Raw genomic sequence first — 22,625 nt, forward strand, 5'->3', positions numbered from 1 at the left:
AAAAAACTGCCCCCCAAACCCCAACTAGAATATATTATGTAGAAGCGTCTTGGGCTGGAAAGATGGCTCAGCATTTACAAGCACTTGCAGCTCTTTTCCAGAAGACCTGAGTTCAGTTCCCAGCACCCATGTAGGGCAGCTCACAACCGCCTGCAACTCTAGCTCCAGGGGATTCAATGCCCTCCTCTGGCCTCCAGTGGCACTTGCCCACACACATGGACATATATTCATTCACACAGACGTACATATAAATAATTTAAAATAAAAAAAAAGAGCATCTATTTTGAAAAAGATAGATCAGGTTATCTTAAAAAAGGGAAAATACTGAATGAACAGTGCATCAGCAAAGAAAAACAGTATTTCAGGGCATACTGAAATTCATTTTTAAAAAAATTTTATTATTTTTTATTTTATGTGTATGTGTGCATTGCCTGCATGTAGGTAAGCGCACCCATGTCGTGCAATACCCACGGAGGTCAGAAGAAACTGTCGGATCCCCTAGGCCTGGAGTTATGGACAGTTGTTAGCTGCCATGTGGGTACTGGGATTTGAACCCGGGTTTTCTGCAAGAACAACCAATGTTCTTAACCGCTGAGCCATCTCTCCAGCCCCTGAAATTAATTTCTTATTAACACTGGGGCCAGCAACATGGCTTAGCAGATAAAGGCTCTTGCCACCAAGTCCAACAACCTGAGTTCGATCTCCTGGTGGACAGAAAGAACCAACTCCCTCAAGGTGTCCTCTGACCTCCACACACATACAAATACACAAAAGAAATAAATTTAATAAAATATTATAAATATTGTTAACTGTGATTATTTTTAGATAGTATAATAAAAAGTGGGTAAGGTAGCGAGAGTTTTCTTTCTATACAATTCCACACTGGTTACTATTCTAGCATTAAATTTATAACATTATTTCAGTAGGGGTTAAATACATAGACAGAACTTGTCTGCTTTTCTGTATTTTAAAAAAAGCAACAATTATTTACACATATACACACATGGATGTTAAAAAAATAAAAAAGATATGTGTATACACAGATTGCTGAGTTTAAGCACAAGGACACACCTGTTTTCTTTCTGTACATGTCTCTCTTGTTTGTTTTGAGGCAAGGACTCATATAGCAGAGGGTGACAAACTGCTGATCTTTCGGCCTCTCAAGTGCTGGGATTATAAGCATCTACCACCAAGCTATGGTGCTTAGTGTTTCAGAGTACAGACTACAGCTCAGTTAACATTACATGAAGATTTTAAAACACTTCATAAAAACTCACAAAACTTTACATATCATGGCGATGCATGTACACACAGTATCAAGGAGCAGAGGAAGCTCCTTGATACTCTCTCATTGAATGCTTTCTTACTCCACATGATCTTTTGTCCTTACAGAGCCTCACACTTCAGTTTCAGAGGCTGGTCTTCGGATCAGGTCACCAAAATAAGCAGTGATCGTCTTTAATTTATTGTTAAGAAAGTTCTGTTCTATTTCCACTTGCCCTCCAGGCCCAGCTAAGGATGCCACCTGCAAAGAACACAGAATGAATTAAGTCACATGAACACAAGTGTGATTTCCAAGTAGTTCCCCCACCCCTCCCAATTCATACTGTTTAATCCACAGTGATCTCTCCTCAATGCTACAAACTACAGATTCAGAGGAAAAGAAAACAGACAAGCCCCGTACATGCTACAAACTACAGATTCAGAGGAAAAAAAACAGACAAGCCCCGTACATGCCATATCTATTTAACAGGCTTTTAAAAAAATGCTTTATTTGGCCGGGCGTGGTGGTGAATGCCTTTAATCCCAGCACTCGGGAGGCAGAGGCAGGCGGATGTCTGAGTTCAAGGCCAGCCTGGTCTACATAGTGAGTTCCAGGACAGCTGGGGCTACAGGGAAACCCTGTCTCAAAGACCAAAGAAAAAAAAATTTTATTGTTTTTATGTGTCTCAGCATATTGTGTGCATGTAGGTAGGTGCACTCACGCTGTGCAATGCCCATGGAGGTCAGAAGAGGGCATCAGATTCCCCTGGAACTGGAGTTATGGAGCGTTGTTAGCCACCATATGGGTGCTGGGCATCGAACCCAGGTCCTCTGCAAGAGCAGCCAGTGCTCTTAACTGCTGAGCTATCTCTCCAGACTTTTAAGAATAATCCACTTTCCTAAGAATATTTTCTTAAATTGTTTAGTTACATTTAAATTTATTTATTTTTGTGTACATGTGTGCCATGGCATGCCTATGGAGGCCAGAAATAACTTGTGCGGGCCAGCTCCCTCCTTCCACCATTGTGGGTTCTGGCGATCAAACTTAGATCATCAGGCTTGGTAGCAAGCACTTTTACCAGCTTAGCCACCTCACCTGCCTCTAAGAACCTTTTTCTTGCTTATCTTGTCATCATCATGTTACTCTCTCAGCACTCTTTAGTGATTTACCTCGTGGGGGCTGCATGATATAGGAACACAGGGAGGAAAACAGCTCAAATCTAGGCCACCATCCTCACTCTCACGAGGCTAAAAGTCTTCACTAACGTATTTTTTTTTTCTACTTACCTCTTTAATGGTTCTTTTACTGTGAGCTACCTCCTCTACCTGTTGTTATTTTGTTACTTTACATCTTAAAAAATATAAATATAAGCTGGGTGTTTTGGCACACGCCTTTAATCCTAATACTTGGGAGGCTGTTGCAGGTGGATTATCTATGAGACCGAGGCCAGGCTGGTGTACACACACACACATACACACGTATATACACTGCTGTTTTTTAGATCTACTAGAACAATAGCTACTGGACAGCTTCAGTCGTCAACTTGAAACACCTGGGTAGAGGGAATCCCAACTGAGGAATTGCCTCCACTGGACTGACCTGTGCCCATGTCTGTGGGGCATTTCCTTGATTACTGAGTGATGTGGGAGGACCCAGGCCACTATAGGCCACAGTGCCACCCCTGGGCAGGTAGTCCTGTGTTGTATAAGAAAGCAGGCTGAGCACAGGCCAAAGGAGCAAGCCAGTAAGCAGCATTTCTCCATGGCCTGTGCTCCAGGTTCCTGCCCTGAGTTCCTGCCTTGGCTTCCCTTGATGATGGACTGTGCTGGAAGCAAAATAAACCCTTTCCTCTCCAAGTTGGTTTTGGTCAGTGTTTCTATCACAGCAACTATAAGCAAACTAGAACAGCTACTGACATAAGGAGCCAAAAGTTCCTCCCATTCAACAGAACAGCAAAGGGTGCCAATCAAAATACTGCACAACAGAAGTGATTAGCTGCTGGGGAGTCTTTGGCTCTGGTAACATGCTTGTACTGTCTGGTCTTTGCAGCACTTCAAACCAGCAATGTTTTACTCTAAGCTCTTATTTTTTTTTTTGCTAACATCTTATGGATCTATTAACTAATTAAAAAACTGCACCTTCTAATACATGACTCCTATCACCAGAGATCAGTTTATCAGACAGCAGTGAGAGCAAGGAAATGGGGAAAACAGTGGACATGCCCAGACAGTCAAAACAGGAGTCAGTGGTGGAGAAAGGGCTACCCCAAGTATCAGGGGCAGGTACAAACATGGGAGATGGGCACTTCCTGTTAACTGCAATCAGCAGGACTCCAATTGTGTGTTTTGGGAAGAAAGGAAGAAAGGTTCTTAGTCCAGTATGGATTCAGAGGCTGACAGAAGCTGATCTCAGTGCATGCTACATTCACAGGCACCTGGTGGAAGATAAGAAACCCCAGACATTTATGGTATGCTCTTAAAAGGAAAACAAAGCCAGGTATGGTAATACACATCTATAATCCCAACACTTGGGAGGCTGAGGCGGGAGGATTGCTCTGAGTTCAAGACCTACCCTGGCTAAACTGTGAGATCAGCTCAACGAAATGGCAGGGGAGATGGTTCAGTGGATACAAGCATTTGCTTTATGATCAAATAATGTAGTCATGTCCATGTGTGCTTAATCATTATCTGATGATCTGAGCTCAGACTCCCAGAAACCGAGTTAAAAAGCAGGACACAGTTGAGCATGGTGGTGCATACCTTTAATCCCAGCACCTGGGAGACAGAGTAGGTGTAGACAGAGTAGGTGTGAGTTCCAGACCATCCAGGGCTACATAGTGAGACCTTGTCTCAAAAAAGCAGCAGGATGCAGTAGCATGTATGGGAAATGGAAGGCAGACACAAGAGAGTCTCTAGAAGCTCTAGGGTCAGCTAGCCTGGCTTCTCTGCAGTAGTGAACAGACAATGTCTCAACAAGTTGGAACAGTGAGGACTGGCACCCAAAGGTTGTGCTCTGATCTCTGTTTGTATGCCCACACCCCTTCCTACACACACACACACCCCTACACACACACACACACACCACACACACACACGAAAAAAGGTTATTCAATTTAAAGAGCAACAACATTCCTTCTCATCCCCCAATATCACTCCCCAATATCTGTCCCCAAAGGACAGACTATGCCTTTATCAACAGAAATAGAGGCAAACAGTCAAACAGAATGTCTCACAGTGATTAAGCATACATACACACGACCCCATTATTTGATCATAAAGAATACTTGAAGTGCACCTAGATAGCCTGATTTTTTTCCAAGGGTGAAATGAGAAATTGTGACTAGCGCTTTGTAAAATATAATTGTTTCACAATAATTTTTCCTCGTTATCATGTAACTAATATGTAATATTTTTTCCTATTCATTGTAACCTGTGATTTATTTAAGGATTGCAAGATGGGCAAGCTAAAGTTTTCAGAAGTTACATGTGGAGCTAGCAAGAGGGGAGGAGGAAGAAATGGAAAGACCGTCAGTTTAATAGAACGTAAGCAGAGGCAAAACAAGTGCGAAAATCCGCTAGGAAAAAAATTTATCTATCACAGGATTTAATTCCAATCTACCAATAATTTACTACCTCAATTTAGAAAGTCATTAAAACAGGCTTTGGCTTTCTAGATCTAAAAACACCACAAATACTGTTTTCCTAAAAAGAAAATTAATTTCTGAAATTTACTTGTAAATCAGGCATGGTGGCACTTGCCTGTCATCCCAGTGCTGTGGAAGTACAGGCAGGACGATCTGGGTTTGAGGCCAATCCAGGCCACCCGGTAAAATCTTGCCTCAAAAAACCAAAAAATTAAAGGTACTTTAAAAAGTTGCTATATCTTATATAAGTCACAAATAGTAATCTTGTGATAAAGTATTGTTTTTCCTTCTCTGAACCTTTCAGGTTCATTACATAAGGGAACTTTGGATAAGAGGAAAGAGCAAAGACGGGAGTTTTCTGAGGTCAGCAGCAAGAGTTCTTAGTAACTGAGAGCTATCAGTCTCTGCTGTAGGAAGTGGAGTATAGCAGTAAACAAGGCAACGCAAAATATTTGCTTTCATGGGTTTTTAGATTCTAGCTTGGAAAATCAGATGACAGACACATAAACATAGGTATGGCACCTAACACTGAATCTGCATGTCAACACAGAATAGGAAAACTCTTATTTTAGTGTAGACAAAGAAAACTAAAAGAGGAACTGGAAAGATGGCTCAGTGGTTAAGGCCATGGGCTGCTCTTGCAGAGGACCCAGGTTCGGTTCCCAGCACCCACATGGTGGTTGACAACTGTAACTCCAGTTCCAGGGCACCCAATGTCCTCTTCTGACCTCCGTGAGCATTGCACGACACAGATGTACTTACACATACATGCATGCAGTACACTCATACACATAAACAAATTTTTTTTTAAGTTAAAAGGTTAACATGCTACTTTCAAGAATTTTGATTAAAAACAATTTCTAACCTCAACTTTCTTGCTTTTTTGATTATATATAATTGAAAGATTAAATGTGAGTCATATACTAAATTTATGTTCAAATGAATAAATACTGTGCTTCTAGCAAATTTAATGTCATCAATTTTGAGCTGTCTTTATTTTTCACCAGCAGGCTTAACTGACAAAAATGTTACTTGGTTCTTTCCTTGTCTTAAAGTGTAACGAACTGAAGAAGAGAATAAGAAGTAAAGGGAGGCAGGATGGGAGAGGAGATGGTAGGCGGGGAAACAGCCGTTAGACACTCAAGCTTCCAGCGCATCACCTAGTGTTAGGCTCATCAAAGCAATACCAAGGGCTAGGGAGAGCTCAGTGGTGAAGAGGAGGACCTGAGTCCAATTCCCAGCACCCATGTAGATGGCTCACAACTGCCAGTAACTCCAGGTCTGGGGGGTTCAGAAGCCTCTGGCCTCTGGAAGTACCTGTGCTCAAGTGTACGGACAATGCCACTGCCCCCAAGAGACAGATGCATATAATTTTATAAAAAGCAATACCAGTTAATCTGAACTGACACTAGAACTAAGGATTGAAACTCTTACTGATGGTCAAAATGAAGATAACCTTTTAAGACACAAGAAATTATGCTTGTAAGTGTCTCAGTGAAGTGTCTCCTGTATCTCCCAACCCAACCCAAGCCCTCTCAGTTTCATGTCTTTCTGGAGAACGATCATATATGTAGCATAAAAACACATGATACTGCTCTAATTTTCCAGCAGCAAAATCTCCAAAAAAGAGTGCTAACAAATATTAGCAACTGGCTACTGTTCATCTTACATTACATGTATGATTACACAGTGATTAAGAGCAGAGCTGAATCTAGAAACCTGGGCATCAGAACTCCACATGGAAAGAAAGTACCTGTGGCAGATAAAGTTTAGCAACAAGTGCTTTCTACTTTGTCCCAAATTTTTAGTTCACGGAAATGTTTTTCATCAAACGTGAATGGACCAGAACTGATTTAGCTGAAATTTATAAAGATTTTTTTTTTAAATTACACTTAATTGTGCAGGAGAATCCTATGAACCCTAAACACCCATGTTGTATACACCTACAATGCAGCACAGTTATTTTAGAAGGATGAATGAACTCTTTGTGCTCTGAGTTCTAAGGCTGGCTATCGTTAGGTTTGGGTGTTTCAGAGTCTGCAATTCCTCTATATACTAGACATCCAACCCTGTCCTTAGCTCTCTTATGCTTCTGGTTCCTGGGCCTGGACAAATGGTCTTCTACCCACTGGGATGTCTCTGCAGTACCACACTGATATAATTTTAATAATATTACAACACTACTATTAGACCAGATTTCTACTGTATTAATTTCAGAGTATTTTTGACATGACCTTTTATAAATTCTAATATTTAGAAACTGCCAAGGCTCTAATTTTCCATTTATCAAATAAGCAGATACTATTACTAAATAACACTTAGAACTATAATTCGTAAGGAAATCTGGCAAAATTGTACCACTAAAAATGCTAATGAACTGAATTTTGCTATATTTAAAGTATTTTCCAATTATAGTATCATGTAATGGGTTGGCTTATGTTACTAGCTCTAGCTATTCAGATATTACACATTTAGAAATGCTTTCAGTAATATTCTTACTCTTATCTACCTTCCTACCTATACAAACCAATGACAACAAACTGGGGTCCAGTTCAGCAGTACAGCACTTGCCCATCCCCAGCACTACAAAAAAAATAAAAACCTTCAGGAAGGTGGTGGCTTCCACAATGAGGAACCCCTTCTTCCTTAGGCACCATGGAACAGAATTTATTTATTTTTATTTCTGGTGCTGGGGATGAATATAGGGCCTTCTACATCCTAAGGATGTAATCTACCATTTAGTTACACTTCCAACCTCCTATGGAATGGAACTTAAAAAGCCAATGAGAGTCTAGGAAATACGACCTCCCAGAAAGAGATCCCCTGATTAAATCTAACCCCAATCTCCCTAGTTAATTATAGAATGCTTCGTCCAAAACTATGCTAATGTGTACACATTTTCCCCCTCTATAGGTGGGGTTTGGCCCAAAGTAATCATGGTATACATCTAAAGACGCCACAGAAGAGGAAGTCATACTAGCCAAGGGCCAGGAATTGCCTGATGGAGTACTACAAATTTGTATCTTTAACACAATTCTAGGGATACTGCTCAGTATTATATGTATTGGCATGAGCATGGTCCAAGTGCTTAGTCTGAACTCCAAGTGTAAATGCTGTAAGGTTTCTGGTTACATGTTCTGTCTTATTGTGAGAGTAGACAAGGGTAAGAGGCTACTGTCCCACATGGGCTAGGAGGCCTGCTCTCATCACTCACACCTGGCTAGAAGAGATTTGTATTAGAGTCTACCCACAGGGGCTAATCACTCACACCTGGCTAGAAGAGATTCGTATTAGAGTCTACCCACAGGGGCTTCACCCAAAGCCCTGTCTGAAATTGTTGTATGCAGTTACTGAAGGCTAAGATGCTCAGAGACTTTCTTCTATAGTGGATAGGCTTATTATGTAAAAGCTTTTCATGCTTGCAAAGCATAGTGAATCTAAAACCAGTATTGCCTGGAATTCTAGACTGTTAAGGGTAAGAAAGGAAGGAAAACAGTAAGAAATAGGGGGTCAAGTAGCAAGACACATTTCCTGTCGGCTTTTTGAATCAAATTCCAGATGCTGGGTTTTAATAGCATTTTCAGTGACATATACTTTAACCCCAAAGAGCTTTTCATAAAAAGATTTTCTGAATTACTTAGTTCTGGGTTTATAGTGAGAGTTTGGATAGCAAGGGATACCTGTTTTAAAACAACAATCAAAGAAACAGGGGATCAGAGGACAAGGAAATACGAAACCTAGAGAAATATTTCACTGGATACAAAAACAATAGGCACCATCTCCTACATGGAACAACTTCTAAGACAAGTTCTGTTAGTACTGAATTCAGTTTAATATAATACGAACAGCACACAGCGCAACCCCTCTGAATGGGGAATTAACGGTCCACCAAAGTCACTTCTTTGGGAAATGCAGCCTGAATTTCAAGCAGCAGACTCAGAAGGCAACTTTCCTGTACTTCTAATTTCTTTCAAGATTGTATTACTGTCTCCTTTCATTTAAAAATCCCACATATGGATACATTTTTTATTTCAAAGACAAAAAAGTTGACTTTCCGCTGTAATTTCATCTGCACTCAATACCAAGCAGAATACTTGAAGCCTGTTATCATCCTATAGTGTCATTACTCCCTCTAGAGAACATGAATGAACTATGGAGTCCAATTTTGGGTTGCACATTTGGGTACATGTTTGTGTGTATGTGTACATACATGTGAGGAGGCAAGAAGCTGACATCAGATGTTTTCATCAATTGTTCTCCACCTTACCTTTCGAGACAGGGTCTCTTACCGAACTGGAATGTGTATGTGTACATACATGTGAGATGCTAGTCTATGTGAACATGTATGTACATACATGTGAGGAGGCAAGAAGCTGACATCAGATGTTTTCCTCAATTGTTCTCCACCTTACCTTTCGAGACAGGGTCTCTTACCGAACTGGAACCTCCTGTCTCTACCTTCCCAGTGGTAGGCTTATGGGTGCACAGTGCCACACCCAGTTATGTGGGTGTTGGGATCTGAACTCAGGTCCTCTTGCTTGGATGGTAAGCACTTTACCAGAGAAGTCATATCCAAGCTCCTCTAAGTCTAAGTCTCACTCGTTTTTGAGGACAAAAAAAGTAAGAAGCTTTAAAAAAGATCTCCATTTTACTTTAAAGTATACTGTTTCATACAGAAAAACTCATTTTTAATGTAACTAACACTTAGATGTTTGCACATGCATCGCTAATCTCTATATATTTGATTATTGCTGGTCACAGTCTGTTACTTTCTGAGATCCTTGGCATCTGAGCATGGATAAAAAGGTAGCTTTCAATGGTAATGTTATTTATATCTATTAATTAACATGAAGCAAATTTTGTTGTTTCTTCCTCAAGTATAACTCATTTTTTGTTTATTGAATTTTGTGTATTTCATACAGAACATACCAAACAATCTAATCTTTATGACCGCATTCCAAATGACACCCTCCCATACACCCGCCCCCCAACGTGGATCCCATATAATCTGTCATACCTGTTACTGTCCACTGTGTTGTCAGTGCCCTCAACAGTTCCTCAGTACTAGTCCATCTACTGAGTCTAGTCAGCCTATCTAGAGTTCCTTGTTTTAGAATGATTAGCTCTTCCTCATCTAGCAGCAATTGGTTGCCAGCAATCCTTTACATAAGATTGGGCTCTGCTGTTCATTTTCCAACAACTCAAAAGAAGATATCTCCTGCCCTTAGGGAACTTCCCAAACTGTGCTCTGAGTGCCCACTAATAGGGGTCCAAACCTTAGAAGGAAACCTAAGTATACCTGACTGGATAATGACTTGGGCTACTGTGGAAGCTCTTGAGTAGCTGGATCTGAAGCCATCAGTTCCCTCCAAAATAAAATCTGAGAACCTGAAACCTAGACCAACCAGCTTTATATAATAAGAACATGATCAAGGCACACCAATAATACAAACAGAAGCAAACTTCAACTCAACAAAAGAAGACTTGATTTTCATACCAGAATCACAGACAACAAACGAAATTCACATACCAAAATTCACAATGAAAAAAAAGATAAAATGTAAAGCTACCAATCTCCACCAGTCCTATAGAAGAGGTCTACAAGTAGAGCCCCCTAGAGATAACCCAGGACACAGAATTGGCAGTAACCTACAAGATATAGCTGTAGGAAATGATTTTCTTAATTGGACAGCACTTGCTCAGGAATAAAGGTCAACAACAACAATTGTGGAACCTCATTAAAATAATAAGCTCTGTACAGCAAAAGAAACAATCAAGAAATAAAAAACTCAAAGATCAAAGAAGAAACCAAATGACCCAATTAAAAGATGGGCTAAAGCTCTGAACAGAGAGTTCTCAAAGGAAGAAATAAAGATGGCTAAGAAACATCTTAAAAAGTGGTCAGCATCCTTAGTAATTAGGGAAATGAAGATTAACACTTTAAGAAGATTCCATCTAACCCTAGTCAAACTGGCTAAGATCAAGAGAAGGAAAACCTCCAAAGGTTAGAGAGGACGTAGAGAAAGAGGAATGTTCATTCACTGCTGGTGGGCATGCAAACTTCTCATTCAACCCCAATGGAAAGCAGTGTGAAAAACCCTCAAAAAACTATGGTCCCGTTATGCCCCTCTTTTAGAACTCATCCTATCGCAGACACTTGTATATCCATGTTTGCTGCTGCTCTTTTTACAATAACAAAGAGATGGAAGCAACCTAAGTGTCCCTCAACCGACGAGTGGTTAACAAAAATGTGGTATATTTACACAATGGAGTTCTATTCAGCAGTAAAGAAAGATGAAATGACATATGTTCTCCCTCATTTGTGGATCCTAGCACCAAATCCTTATGAGTACATATTCTGATGCAACTCCAGGGACCAGGAATATGGAAGGGAAACAGGGAGGTAAAGGGAAAGAAGGAGCCCAAGAGAGAAGAATAATAGGATAAAAGTGTTATTAAGGGAGAAATATACAAAAAGGGGGTAGTAAAAGGGGAGGGGGGGAGGGCTACACAAAGAACTATGGGAATAAAGGGTGAAAAATTCTCCAGATAACACAGTAGGAAAAAAAAGCAATAAAGGCCATTGCCAATAATGGCTGTACACCAGAAGTGGACGGAAAAACCCTATTGCTGAAGACACTGCATGAAATGAATGTGGGGGAAGGAGGAACCAAGCTTGGACTAAGCTAGAGACTCCCTGCCACTGGATGGGTGGCTTTCATGGTGCCAAAAGGTGGTATGCAGATGACTGGGGGAGAATCATCTCCCATAACTCTGCTCAACAATGGACCCCATGTGTTGCACTATCAACATACCAAACAAGATGTGCCTGCTGGTGCAATAGTGGAGTGTCTAGTGTATGTATAATCAGCAAATTTTCGTTTGGATAAAATGCCTGCTCCTAGGGGTAGAACACACATCTGGTACTGCAGATGAGACCAACCCCCTCTGGCAGAGGAGAATATAGGCCTCTGTGGGAAGTCACTGCAATTGTTTTGTTAGATGGATGTGATGCACCTGTTAAAGAACCGTCCAAGTGTTTGCGTTTACACCCATAGGTTGTTATTATAGTAGCCACTGAACATTGAGATGTTCTTGCTTCTTGCTGATTGTGTTTTTATAGTAGATAGAATCCTACTGAAATGGGTCAACAGCCCATGGAAAACAGACAATGTAGAGACCTGAATGTTCAGTGCCTTGCCACAACAGGAGGAAGATCATCCCATACCTCCCACCCCCTCCAAGGCTCAGGGACTTTTGTGGAAGAGGTTGGCAGATAGAATGTAAGAGCCGGAGGAACAAGTGGAGTGTTAACTGGAAGTGTCCTCTGACCACTATGGTGGCAAGCTATAGTCACACCTCCTTCCCACACATAAAGGAGTCGAGGGGGGATTCAGTTACCCCTCCCACCCGATTAGTCGACCTTAGCTGCATGTGGGGGAAGGGCTAAGGATATATAAGCTGAGAATACCATTAGGCACCTTTCTCGCCATTTTGTGTGGCTGTTGGGAAGTCACAGGTCCTATACTTGACCGTGAACTTTCCAGCACAGTTATAAATGGGGGGCGCCCACTCTTCTGTAAATAAACCTCCACCTTATGCTCTGTTTGCAAGCCCAATAAACTAGTTAGGATTATCAAAGAAAACAAAAAACAAACAAAAACCAGAACGAATGGAAACCTTCATTATTCCACCAAACTTGATCCCATTGGTCTTTGATTTTTTTTTTTTGGAGGGGGTGTCTTTTTGAGCCAGGATCTCCCTATGACCCCAGCTGGCCTGGAGCTCACTTTGTGGACCAGGCTGGCCTTGAACTCACAGAGATCTGCTGGGCTCTGCCTCCCAAGTGCTGGGATTGAGGATGTGTGCCACCACGCCTGGCTTTATTCTTTGATTTCTTATCCCTACTTTTCCACCCTTAAACGTCATTGTGTATATATTTTTATGTAACCTGTTTCAAGTTATTTCTAGAAAAATGTGTTAAAAATTGCCTCTCATCAGAATAATAAAAATATTCTAAAAAAAAATATTTATGCTTGGGTCTCATCCCAGAAAATAAATCATACTCTTTCCCAGTGAATGGAGGTATCAATGATGTTAAAAAGCTATTCAGCCAAAACTACAGAACTCTTAGATATAACACAGAAGGTACAGGCAACACATATAAAACAGATAACTGAACTTCCTATGAAATGAATATATACCAATTGAAAAGATAGTGAAATAATCTAGAAGAAAATATTAAAGTCTAAACCACTAAACCATCAATGACAGATTGCCAGTAAAAGGAAGAGATGATGAGGACACAGTTGAGGGAATAAGAGAGACAATTAAAATAATTTCTGACCAAGTTAAAGGTATCGTCCTTCTTTCAGACAGGGCCTCATTCTATAGCCCAGGCTGGTCTCAAACACATAGCAAGACTCCTCCTTCAGCCCCTTAAGTGCTGGGGCTATGAATTACCACACCTGGGAAAGGTATACTTTTTCTAATTTCATTGTGTTACTATTTTCCAGAATACAGAAGGCCTCTATTCTCATGGAAGGTTCAGTAAAGGCAGACCCTGGACAGTTTAGCTGTTTGCCACCTGTACAACAATGTCAGCGATTCTTTCAACTGACCCTCATAAAGACGTCAAGAACTATTTATGTCTACAGTCCTCAAGAGCGACATCAATGAGGGGGATGCAGACAAGGCCAGGGACTTCCCAAAAGCAGGTTCTCTGGTAAGGAGACATTCTTGGATTTTTTCCTGCCCATTTTTCTGACAGTTAAGCAGAGACACATAGAAGTTCTTCAGCAATAGCTTACCTGATCAATATCAGCATTTCGTGGAAGAAAATAAACAATATTATTGGTAATCTTTTGGGAAAGTCTGAAAATTTCAAAGGTGAAGAAGAGTTAAAGAAAAAAAGTAGTTAATTTCTGAGCAGAGAGTTCATTACTTTTCATAAATTGAGTGTATTTTGGTAACCAAAAAGCACAAATTTAAATTTAATGATAAAACCTAAAAAAGAGAGATTTAAAAAAAAATTTTGAAATTTATTATTATTTTTTTTAATGTGCATGAGTGTATAAGTGCTTGTATGTATGTAAGTGCACCTGTGTCATGTATGCAATGCCTATGGAGGACAGAAGAGGATGCCAGATCCCCTGGAACTAGAGTTATAGATGGTTGTTAGTCATCATGTGGATGCTGGAACTCAAACTCAGGTCTTCTTCAAGAACAGTTGGTGCTCTTAACTGCTGAGCCATTTCTCCATCCCAGAATATGAGCTTTTTTAACCTAGCAGAAATACCCTTCCTCATAGGTTAGAGGAGTTAAATCTGTTTGCTCAAGTATCAGTAGCTAAAAGCCAGAGATACATACTCTTTATCTTCCTGCCCTTTCCTAATTCAGAAAATAGACAGCAGGAAAGCACACCACCGTTTTCTAGTACAGATGAAAGTTAAGCTACATACCCACCAGTCCAAGTCAGTGTGAGTTGAAGGAAAGTTATGAGATGGTTACCCCCAGACCCTAGGAATAAGTTTTGAGGGAATTTTCAATTTCTACTGATTGCAAACAAAACATGTATCCAATCTTGATTTACAATGTCAAAATTCAATAGTAACAACGGGAACTATAGTCTCACATCTATTACTTTTGTAGAACAGTCACCACATAATTTTTATATTGTTTAAAATTTTTTATTTAGGCTGGGTATGGTGGTGCATGCCTTTAATCCCAGCACTTGGGAAGCAGAGGCAGGCTGATCTCTATGAGTTCAAGGCCAGCCTGGTCTACACAGTGAGTTCTAGGTCAGCTGGGGCTACAGGGAGATCCAAAATGCAGGAGACTAAGGCAGGAGGATGACAAGTTCAAGCCACCCTGGTGGCTTGAAACTCTGCCTCAAAAAATAAAAAGTTATCATGGGTGTACAAAAAAAAAAAAAAAAAAAAATTTGTTGTTATTATTATTGTTGTTAATGTGTATGATCGTATGTCATGGTATATACATGAAGGCCAGAGGACAACTCTATAGAGTTGGTTCTTTCCTTCCACTTTTTGTGGGTTCCAGGGCTCACTCAGGTTGCCAGGCTTATTATGTGGCCAGTTGAGCCATCTGGCCAGTTCCATATTACCTGTTAAAAATACAGTGGAATCTATCAAATGTGATTAGCTAATACCTCCCCTCTCCATCAGTTTCTCTTTCACATGCACACATAATTTTCCTCTCCACAAGCATTTACACAAACCCTCAGGACTTTCAAAGGATATCCATCAGGAGACATCATGGTTCTAATGTCAAAGGTCTCTGCAGTGGCATAGTCTGGCCCTCCCCAAGGTGGGCTCAGGAACACAACATCAGCCTTTAAACACGGAGCCAGCAGCAAGAAATCTCCACAGACAAACTCTATCTTATCTGCTATCCCATAAACTTCAGCATTATTACGAGCAAGATCAATCTTAACAGGGTCGATGTCAATGGCAATCACTAAAAATAAGAAAAGAAAAAAAAATGAGTTAACATTGAGAGCTTACCTTTCCAATAATCAGATGATTCTTGAATAAAACCCTTTTTTTAAGACTAAGAGATTTGTGGCTATATATAAATAGTCTGGACTGCCTTTGTTGGGCTACGTAACGCTGGAGCAGTAAATGCTTTCAAAGCTCACCACTTGCATGTAAAGCCCAATGCTGGCTTTCAAACAAAAACAGTTCCTTAAAATGAGGCAATATTTCCAGTCCAACATGTTACCAGGGCAGAGGCCAGGTCATTCTAGCATTGGCAAGACCCAGTATTGGCTATTTGCCTCCTTTTCTTCTCAAGGCTGGCAATCTGCAAGGGTGAGTGATTAAATGAAACCAGGAGGCTAGGGTGTGAGCTGACCTATGAGAACATGGAAGTAGTCTTCCTGTAGGACCCCCAACCCCCCCCACATCTTCCTTTACCAAATGTGTGCTAAACTGCAGAAAACCTTGGCAATAGATCTCACTTGTTAAGACATAAAGCTATATATTCAGTTTTCATAATATTTAAAGAAAATTTCCAGAGGACAAGAAAGTTCTTGTCAATTAAAGAAATTCTGCTGAAATCCACTGAAATGTAAGCTATCATGTACTGGTAAGTATAATATGAAGGTATGTGGGGAAAGCACCTTTAAGAGTATGATCTGGTTATCTTTGAAATATCTTATTACAAGCACATAAAAATGACTTGGGGATACACAATTTACTTGGTAGAGTGCTTGCATCACATGCATGAAGCTCTAGGTTTGATACTCAGCAGCTCCTGCTTGGTCATACATGTCTGTGATCCCAGCACTTGAGAGGTGGACGAGGAGGGATCAGAAGTTCAAGGCCAGTCTGGGCTACAGGACCCTTCACTCAAGAAAGGACAGGTGAGAGAGAGTGAGAGTGAAAGAGGGAGAGGGAGAGAGGGAGGGAGAGAGGAAAGGAGAGAGGAAGGGAAGAAGGGGGGGAGGGGATAGGGATACAGAGTCAGAAAAGTACAGTGAAAACCCTGACTTTCAAGACTATGTAAGTTGGGCAGAATGCCCCTGCTCACCCCTCCCCGACTCCTTTCTTATTTTGAGAGGGGAGCTCATGTAGCCCAGGCTGCCATCAAAGTCACTATGTAGCAGAGGTTAGTCTTTAATCTTCCTGCCTCTATCTCCAAAGTGCTGGGATTACACAGGCATGAACCACTAAGCATGGTTCTCTTTTATAAAATAAATTTATTTTTTTCTGTTGTGCTAAGGATCAAATCCAGCCCATCCTAGAAAAGGGCTCTGTCAAGATACATCCTCAGTCCCATTTATTTTGAGTGTGTGTGCACAGATGTGTATGGGGGGAAACAAAGTGTTTCTTTGTAGCCCAGCCTGGCTTTGAACTCATGATCCCCTTGTTTCCTAAAAGCTGGTATAGACAACCATGTTCCATGAGAATATTCCATCAAAAAATATTTTAGCATTTACTTATTTATTTGTGTGTATGTCAGCAAACTACTGAGCCATCTCATAGGTTCCAACATTCCATTTTAAAATTTTATTTGTTTAAAAGGTTTATTTATTTTTATTTTATGTGTTTTGCCTGCATGCAGGTAAGTGTTACCACATGCATGCCTAGTGCTCATGGAGGCCAGAAGAGGGAGTCAGATCCCCCTGGAACTGGAGTTACAGATGGTTATTAGCTACCATATGGGTGCTGGGAATCAAATTTGAGTCCTCTGCAAGAGCAGCAACAGCTCTTATCTTCAGCCTCCCCAACAGTCCATTTTTAAAAGTCTTTCTCCAGGGGAAAAGCACGCTATACTTGACAGTTACTAGCAGATACACAGGGGATATTTTCTCTTTTTGATCCCACAGTCAAACAACCATGAAGAAATACAGTACTTAAAATATTCTGGATGTTATGTTAAAGCTGATGTTAAAGCTGAAAGGTATCACAAGGCTATTTGAATTCAATATATCCTTTAAAGTCAAATGTCAAAAGGCATAAAGCTACTGAGTAGGAGGCAAAAGTAGGTCTCCTTACCCAGTGCACTTTTATTCTAAAGAAACAGTATTCTTGTCTTTATAGTTTGTTATGAGTTTGATAAGAAATTAGTAGGTGTGTCTGTATAATCTTGGGCAACTTCCTTCATCTTTTTATGGCTCAATTTATCTGTGAAGTGCACATAGCAAAACATGTAATTTACAAGACTGTTGACTAAATAAGTATGTATCAAATATCCTATCATACAAGGTGAATATCTAATATATAATGCAAGCTATTATTTTAAATATCTGGCATGAAATTATTAATTATACATTAAATCTCAGCAAAAATATGTAAAGTAAAAACATTTACTGCAGAAACTGGAAATAAAATATTTGTCTTCCATGGGGAGCCAATTACCTCTTTTTCCTGTTAAGGCAAACTGAATGGTATTTCCCCCAACTCCACAGAATGCATCTACTACAATGTCACACTTGAAGGACTGACTGACACGGCCAGCAATGTGCTCAGCAATCTTCTCAGGAGTCACTGAAAACCAGCCCTCTGAAAAGGAAGATACAGGAAGAATAAATACCTCTGCAAGATGCTCAATTATAAGAAGGCAAGCCAAGCATGAAAAAAGCAAACATTACCATGCTGTACACTTTCACAACCACATCAGATGGTTCACAACCACCTGTAACTCCAGCTCCATATTTTCAGGCCTCTGTGGACACTGCACTCAACCCTTACAAACAAACACAAGCCCATACATAGGCACACACATATGCATATGATTTTTAAAAAAGGCGGGGCTGGAGAAATGGCTCAACGATTAAGGGCACTTGCTGTTCTTGCAGAGGACCAGGGTTATGTTCCTAGTATGACCATGGTGGAAATAAAAAACTGTCTGTAGTTTCAGTTCCAGGGGATCTGATGTTCCCTTCTGGTCTCTGCAGCACTGCATGCACATGATGCACTGATACACATGCAAGCAAAACACTGATACACAGAAAGCAAACAAAACAAAGCAGTTTAGTTTGGCTTTGCAAAAGTTTTATTTTTACTTTATTAAATTTTTTTTTAATATTTTTATTTTATGTGTATGAGTGTATTGCCTGCATGTATCTTAGTTTGGCTTTGCAAAAGTTTTATTTTTACTTTATTAAATTTTTTTAAATATTTTTATTTTATGTGTATGAGTGTATTGCCTGCATGTATATAAGTGCACCCACATATTGCTGTGCCTGTGGAAGTCAGAAGAGGGTGTTGGATCCCTTGGAACTGAAGTTAGAGACAGTTGTTAGCTGCCATGTCGGTGCTGAGAACTGAACCCAAGTCTTCTGCAAGAGCAGCTGGTGCTCTTAACTGCTGAGCCATCTCTCTAGCCCTTAATGAATTAGTTTTAAAGACAAGCTCTACACAGTTGCTAATTCCTGATTCATTTGTAATATTTCCACATTTCTCCAGGGATTGTACACAGCTGCTACTTCTCTGCTTGAAGCAGGTTCTCTGCTTGAAGGAGCAGCTGTGGCCCAACCTGGCCTCATTTATCTACTATGAAAATGAAGTTAGCTGCTCTGATTGGATAGCTCCCCATACTACAATGAGTTCCCAATTATTTCATTCATAATGAAGAGGCAACGACCCAGATTTGTACCGACACTTTGGGAAAATGTACATGTTTCTAAGAGTCAAAAAAGCAAAGAGCTGATAACAAATAGTCACAGCTTCTTTTTTTATGAATGGTGAAGGATAGAACGCTCACCGTTTTCAGAAATCAAGTCCTATACTTACTCAGAGGAAAGAATACTGCTTTCCTTTCTTCCAGAGAGTCTGCATTTTTCAGAAAAAGATTTCTATGAACAAAATGATGTGCAAACTTTCCTGTTCTTACTCTTTAGTAACACCAAATGGCTGTTCATTACTGGAAGACTGACTCTAAACTCCTTTTAATAGAATTTTTCCCCAATCTTTCTTCTCCTAATAAATTCCTAAATGTTTCCCTTAATATACAGTATTTTACAAATTATTATAAGGGGGCCATAGAATTCCCTAAATTCCAAAATAGACAAAGACCCTCCCCCCAGGTTTTGATAATAAAGGCTAATATTTAGGCAGTCTCCATATGAAAATGAGCATCAGTCTGCAAGACTAAGTTAAGTCAGTCATTTAAGATCAGAGCAGGTTTGGAGATAGCTCAGTGGGTACACATGCCGCCAAGTCTGACAATCTGAGTTTGATCCCCAGGATAAACCTGGTAGAGGGAGAGCTGACTCCTCTAGGCTGTCCTCTGACCTCTACATGCACACGCACATAGACACAGACATACACATAGGAGTTAAATGTAAAAAAAGATCACAATAAAGGAAAGCACAATAAAAAGTTCAAGTTTCCAGCGCTAACTACTTAAATCATTTTTCTGTATTAGGTATATTTTCACTGGATATTCTCTCTAAAAAAAATTATCAATTATTACCTATAAGATACAATATACAGATTAAACTTCAATCTGAATCTTAAAAAATATATTATTTATATATATAATATTCATAGAATGCTGAAGTAGCTTCTAAATAGTTTAAAAAATTCGTATGTTCTGTTTACCTTTGTCCAACTTAATCCCATCATCAAAGCGGGAGAAGAGCCTGTACCTCTGGGCCCAGTATTTTGCCAGCTCTGGAACAGAGGCTATCTCGGGTGGCAAACCATTGATCTTTTTGTTCTTGTTCTTTTTCTTCTTCTTCTTCTTCTTCTTTTTAACTTCAGCTAAAGTAAGATACAAAGAATATAGATGCTCACTATGAAAAAAAGAACACCATAGAGTAACTTATCCAAAAAGGAAGCAATATTAAACAATCAGTTTTGGACTGCTCCAGAACATGTATGCAACGACACACCCAGAGAAGCACAAGGACAAACACCACAACTGACTTCAGACCACAGCCTATTATTTATTGGCTTAAGAGCTTGGCTTTCTAAGCTCCAATTTCTTATTCCTACAAAAGGAATGAATGAATGAATGAATGTGTAGTATTTTACTAACTTCATTTGCAACACCGACAAGAGACATAGTTTGTACATCTGAAATCCTCTAAAACCAGACTTATCTGGTCCTCACTCTTTCAGATAAGGGATACTTCAACCCATACTTAAAAGCAGTGACACAGGCATAAGCTATTGTTAACCAAAATAATGCTTTAGTTGGTCAATTGAAGAAATGTAAACATTTTTCTTTACTTCTTTGGTCGTTGTTGTACTGGGGTATTGAACTCAGGGCTTTCTGCTAGGCAAACACTGTACAACTGAGCTATATTCCTGATTGTTTTTTATTTTTTAATATTTTATTATTTTTTACTGCATATGAGTGTATTGCCTACATGTGTACTGTGTTGTTCAATGCCTGTATCAGAAGAGAGCATTGAATCCCTTGGAACTGGAGTTACGGATGGTTGTTAGCCGCCATGTGGGTGCTGGGAATTGAACCCTGGTCCTCTGTAAGAGCAGTCAGTGTTCTTAACTACTGAGCATCTCTCCAGCTCCTTTTATTTTTATTTTGAGATAGGGTCTGGCTGATTTAGTTTGTCTGGACTGGCCTTGAACTTGTGATCTTACTTTTGCCTCCTGAGCATCTAAGATTATAAATGTGTACAACAAGCCCAGCCCTTTTCATTTTTTAAAAAAAATTATTTTTATTATTTTATATGTATGAGTATATTGCCTGCATGTATGTAAGTGCACTTGTGTCATGCAATGCTATGGAGGTCAGAAGAGAGCTTCAGATACCCCTGGAACTGGAGTTAAGGACAGTTCGCAGCCGCCATGTGGGTGTTGGGAATTGAACCCTGGTCCTCTGCAAGAGCAGTCAGTGCTCTTAACCCCTGAGCCATCTCTCCAGCCCCCCTTTTCACTTCTTTAAAACAAAAATCTTCTAAGGACCTACTCAGTGCTCTAGCCCTGGCCTTACTAATACCAGAATACACATGATGTCTCAGAAATATGGTTGAGTTCCATTACATAATTATTTAGACAAATGATTAACAGAATGATTACTAGGTTTCAGTCTCCAGAAGATTACAGGCAGTCATGCAGCAATGTTGGAAGAGGTGAGAGCTGTCATAGTATAAAAACAAGATCACAGTGACAAAGAGCAAACTCTACTACATTTAAATGGTTTTTAAGAATAGGAATATGCCTTAATTTGACCATCAGATCATCACAAATAGCAAAACAAAAGGTCAAGCTTAAGCTAAAAGTTTTTTTTTTTTTTTTTTTTAAACAATAGAGGGAATAATGACCATCTGGAGCAGACTAATTCCTTGCTGTAAAAAGACTAATGTATGTGATCTAATGCTAAAGAAACTAAGTACACATACCAGAATTCTGATCAGTCTAACAATCAACATCTTCCATGTGTCTAAGTAAGGCAATGCCATGCTACACAAGGGCTGTTAACATCATGACAGCAAATGTGCGGGGAGAAGAGAGTGCAGGAAAACAACAAGTAATAACCAGGGGACTGGTAATGAGTCTACCTACACTAGCTACTTGGTAATGTCTTAATTTCTCTGGGCTTTATTTTCTGCTTGTACAGAATGGTGAATAAATCACCTATCTCAGCAAGCTACCTTACAGATTAAGAATAAGGTACAAGAAAGCATTTTAGAAATCGGCAAGTGTCAACAGTAACCTAGCATAGAACTGGGAAAATGAACAGCAGACCCCAACCTTATCTAAAGGAATATTGACAACTGATTGCTGCTAGGTGAGGAACAGCTGACCCTCCTAAAACAAAGACCTCTAGATAGGCTGAGTAGATTCAGCAGATGGACAAGCACTAGGGAATGGCTGGGGCACTGACAACACAGTGGACAGTAACAGGGATGACAAAGCATATGGGCTCCAGTTGGGGGGGTGCTATGGGAGGGTGCCATTTGGGATGTGGGTACACAGATGAATAAGATTGTTCGGGATGTTTTGTATGAAATACAGACATACACACACACAAAATCAACAAATTAAAAAAAAAAGTTATATTTAAGGAAGAAGCATAAAAATTTGCTTCATGTTAATTAGTAGAGGTGATAAACATTACCACTGAAATCTACCCAATGATTTTATATCCATGCTCAGGTGGATCTCACAAAGTAACTGACTGTGACCAGTAATAATCAGAGATACATAGAGATTAGAGACTCATGTGCAGACATCTAAGTGTTAGTAGCATTAAAAATGAGTTTTTCTGTATGAAACAGTA

General features: G+C 39.9%; 1 protein-coding gene across 1 annotated transcript in view; it reads right to left on the reverse strand.

The window, feature by feature from the left end:
* Window positions 1-1,393: 1,393 nt before the first annotated feature.
* Window positions 1,394-22,625, reverse strand: part of Tgs1 (trimethylguanosine synthase 1) — a 42,578-nt gene continuing 21,346 nt past the window's right edge. The window contains exons 9-13 of the mRNA XM_008833080.3: window positions 19,976-20,137; window positions 17,789-17,932; window positions 15,167-15,383; window positions 13,718-13,796; window positions 1,394-1,525 (exon numbers count right to left, since the gene is read on the reverse strand). Of these exons, the coding sequence (XP_008831302.1) occupies window positions 1,397-1,525; window positions 13,718-13,796; window positions 15,167-15,383; window positions 17,789-17,932; window positions 19,976-20,137 (731 nt within the window). The 3' untranslated portion in view covers window positions 1,394-1,396. The remainder of the gene's footprint in view (window positions 1,526-13,717; window positions 13,797-15,166; window positions 15,384-17,788; window positions 17,933-19,975; window positions 20,138-22,625) is intronic.

Source organism: Nannospalax galili, unplaced genomic scaffold, assembly GCF_000622305.1.
Source record: "Nannospalax galili isolate Female #2095 unplaced genomic scaffold, S.galili_v1.0 scaffold476, whole genome shotgun sequence".
NCBI lineage: Eukaryota > Metazoa > Chordata > Mammalia > Rodentia > Spalacidae > Nannospalax > Nannospalax galili.